Source organism: Quercus lobata, chromosome 7 (assembly GCF_001633185.2).
Source record: "Quercus lobata isolate SW786 chromosome 7, ValleyOak3.0 Primary Assembly, whole genome shotgun sequence".
In the NCBI taxonomy this organism is placed as follows: Eukaryota; Viridiplantae; Streptophyta; class Magnoliopsida; order Fagales; family Fagaceae; genus Quercus; species Quercus lobata.
This window is the reverse complement of record NC_044910.1, coordinates 17723477-17727118: the sequence shown is the minus strand read 5'-3', so window position 1 is coordinate 17727118 and position 3642 is coordinate 17723477. Positions and strand designations below refer to the sequence as shown.

The following is a 3642-nucleotide window of genomic DNA, read 5'->3' as shown; positions in this document are numbered from 1 at the left end:
AGATGAAGCCTCTAAGAACTGAAAAGGAGATATGAGGATTTCTGGGGAGGATACAGTACATCACCAGGTTCATAGCCCAACTCACTATGACATGTGAACCAATCTTTCGATTACTCAAGAAGGAGGTCCCAACAGTGTGGAATGAACAATGCCAAGAAGCCTTTGAAAAAATCAAGAACTATCTGATGAAGCCACCAATACTTGTCCCACCAGTTCCTGAAAGTCATTATTGTTGTATTTTACCACTACAGATACAGCAACGGGGCCTCTACTTGATCAATACCTAGAGGAGACTAGAAAAGAGAATGCAATATACTACATCAGCAAGAAGTTACTGCCTTATGAATAGAAGTATTAGCCACTTGAGAAGACATGTGTAGCACTTGTATGGGCAATCTGTAAACTCAGACATTATATGCTTGCCTACAAGGTTTTGTTGATTGCAAGAATGGATCCTTTGAAGTACTTAATGGAAAAACCTGTGCAAGATGGGAAGACTGCTAAATGGGAATTGCTTCTGTCAGAATTTGATATTAAGTATGTGACTCAGAAATCTGTCAAGGGGAGAGCAATTGCTGATCACCTAGCCCATTGTTCACCAGAAGAAGCTGAAGAGATCCAAGGAGACTTTCTAGATGAAGACATCATGGGGATTGAGGTAGAATCATGGAAGATGTACTTTGATGGAGCCACAAATCAAAATGGAAGTGAAATTGGAGTTCTCTTAATTTCTCCAAAAGGGACACACATTCCATTTTATAGCAAACTCAACTTTCTTGCCACTAACAATGCCACAGAATATGAAGCTTGCATTATGGGCCTACAAGCAGCCCTAGGCCTTGAAGTAAAAGAATTGGAGGTATACGGGGACTCAGCATTAATAATCTCCAAGATTCAAAATAAATGGAAGATCAAAGAAGAAAGGTTGATGCCTTATCATGAATGCCTTCAGAAATGGGCATCAAAATTCAGCAAGATTCAATATCAATATGTGCTAAGGATGTAGAATCAAATTGCAGACACTTTAGCAACCATGGCATCCATGATGAATGGGCCAAAGGAAGATGAAGCTAGACCGATAGTGTTGGAACAAAAAGAGGAACCAGCCTATTGCATGACAATAGAAGAAGACATCTTACAATACCTCAAGGATGGGACATACCAAAAGTCTGCGGGCAAGAATGATCAATTAACCATCCGGAGGTTGTCTACTAATTATATTATTTGTGGTGAAAGACTTTATAGAAGATCATATGATGGAATTCATCTCCTTTGCGTAACCGTAAAGGAAGCACAACAAATAATTGAAGAGGTTCATGAGTCAAGCTATGGGCTAAATATGAATGCATACATGCTGTCAAGGAAGATAATGAGACAAGGCTATTATTAGACTACCATGGAAGCCAATTGTGCGGCTTATGTTCGAAAATGTCATCAATGCCAAGTCCATGGAGATCTGAAGTACATGCCACCATGCCATTACATACCATAACATCACCTTGGCCATTCTCTACATGGGGGATAGATATTATTAGGAAGATTCACCCTGCAGCATCTAATGGCCATGAATTCATACTCGTAGCCATTGATTACTTCACTAAATGGGTAGAAGTTGCCTCATACAAGATTCTAAATTCAAAGAAAGTTGTGATTACTTCACTAAATGGGTAGAAGCTACCTCATACAAGATTCTAAATTCAAAGAAAGTTGTGATTATTCATCCAGACCAATATCATCTGCAGATACAGGCTACCACATGAAATTATCTCTGATAATGGGCAGCACTTTAAAGGAGAAACAGAGAAGCTACTACGACAGTTCAACATTCAACACCACAAGTCTTCACCTTATCGTCCTCAAACCAATGGAGCAATTAAGGCTATTAATAAAAATATAGGGCGAATCTTGAAGAAGAGTACAAAGAACTACAAGGATTGGCACCTACAATTGCCCTATGCACTCTGGGGGTATAGAACATCAATTCGATCTTCCACAAGAGCCACTCCTTATTCATTAGTGTACAGGATGGAAGCAGTCCTTCCCATTGAGATAGGTGTCCATTCACTAAGGACAGTACTGGAAAGTGAAATTCCTAAAGCAGATTGGTTGCAAAGTAGATATGATCAGTTATGCATGCTAGATGAGAAAAGACTCAAAGCCTTGTATCATATTCAAGGTTACCAAAGAAGGCTTAGGAAAGCTTTTGACAAGAAAGTGAAAACCAGAGATTTGAAGTTGGGGGATTTAATGTTGAAGGAAATCTGAGCCCCGATTCAAGATGCAAACTGGAAGTTCAAGCAAAATTGGGCAAGCCCATACATTATCAAACAGATATACTCTGGGGGAGCAGTAAGGCTGATGGACTTAGATGCAAACCCTTTTATCAAGCCAACCAACATGGATCAATTAAAAAAATACCACGTCTGAAGTGGTAGTCTGAAGCATCACATCTAAAGTGGTTGTAAACTATGTTATTTCCCTTCCTAGGTTTGACTAAAAAAAAAACCTCGCTAGGTTGAAAACTCGAAAGGGTGGTCTAGGCAAAAAGTAGGGCAACAAAAAAACAAAAAAAAAAAAGGTAGGTTGAAAACCCAAAAAGGCAATCTACACAAAAGGAGAGTAAAAAAAAAAGTGAGAGAGCTTGCTAGGTTGAAAACCTGAAAGGGCAGCCTAGGCAAAAATTAAGGCAAATAAAAATCAATGAACTACGTGATGACCTGATCCTTCTATCAAGGGGGTACGTAGGCAACCATGCATTGGTTCAGTCACAATTTCCCAAAACCCACCATTTGTCCATTAACCAAATTTTTTTTTAAAAAAAAGTCAACCATTCCATTAAACCATGTCATTACACAAAACCATAAATAAAACCCAAAACCAAACCAAACCTCAAGAACCCAAACCCTAAACCAAACCATAAAAAATTCCAAACCCCAAAAGCCTACACTTTAAACTGAATCCCTAACCTGCCAATCCTAAATAATTCCTAAATATAAGAGTTTTTACATCAACTTTTAAATAAACATGTTCAAAGCCAAAAAAATAAGAAGGTCACTTTGTCTTCAATCTTTTCTCTTTTTTTGATTACTAATTTCTCCTGTGATAGGTACTTTGTCATCATTGTCCCTTCTTTTGAATTCATAGTTGTCTTCATTGGGTCTTTCCTGGTTGTCTTTGAGAAATTGTTCTCTCATAGCAATCCTCTCAGCCTCCTTATCAACAATCTTGTCCATCAACCAGTTAGAGTATTCTGTAGTCATCCTGTGAAAGTGAACCTTGACAAAAGATTGGTCCACTCGGTCAACCATCTCCAATCCCAATAGCATGTTTTGTACAGAAGTAGATTTGTGTCCACGAGAGTGAAGAATCTTCTTCTTTTGCCACCAGGCATTCCTTGCTCATATTTTAATTGCCTCAAGAGACTATCTCCCTTGTAGAAAGTTGCACTCTGCAACTTAACAAGGAAGGTGTGGTCTGATCATAGAAACCTCAATAGAGAGGGTGGCCATTTCCACCAATAACAGTCTCATTGAATTGAGGTACTGGATTTCTTGTTTAAGAATTTCACCCAGTCACTCTCAGTTTGGCACTCAGTTTTAATTACAGCCCTACTAAGAAAACTACTAAGCCCATAATTACCAG

General features: G+C 38.7%; 1 protein-coding gene across 1 annotated transcript; it reads left to right on the top strand.

Moving 5' to 3' along the window:
* The first annotated feature begins 448 nt into the window (after positions 1–448).
* Positions 449–1006, top strand: LOC115951693. The gene has a single exon (XM_031068851.1). The coding sequence runs from the start codon at positions 449–451 to the stop codon at positions 1004–1006; it is 558 nt and encodes a 185-aa protein (XP_030924711.1).
* The last annotated feature ends 2636 nt before the right edge of the window (positions 1007–3642 follow it).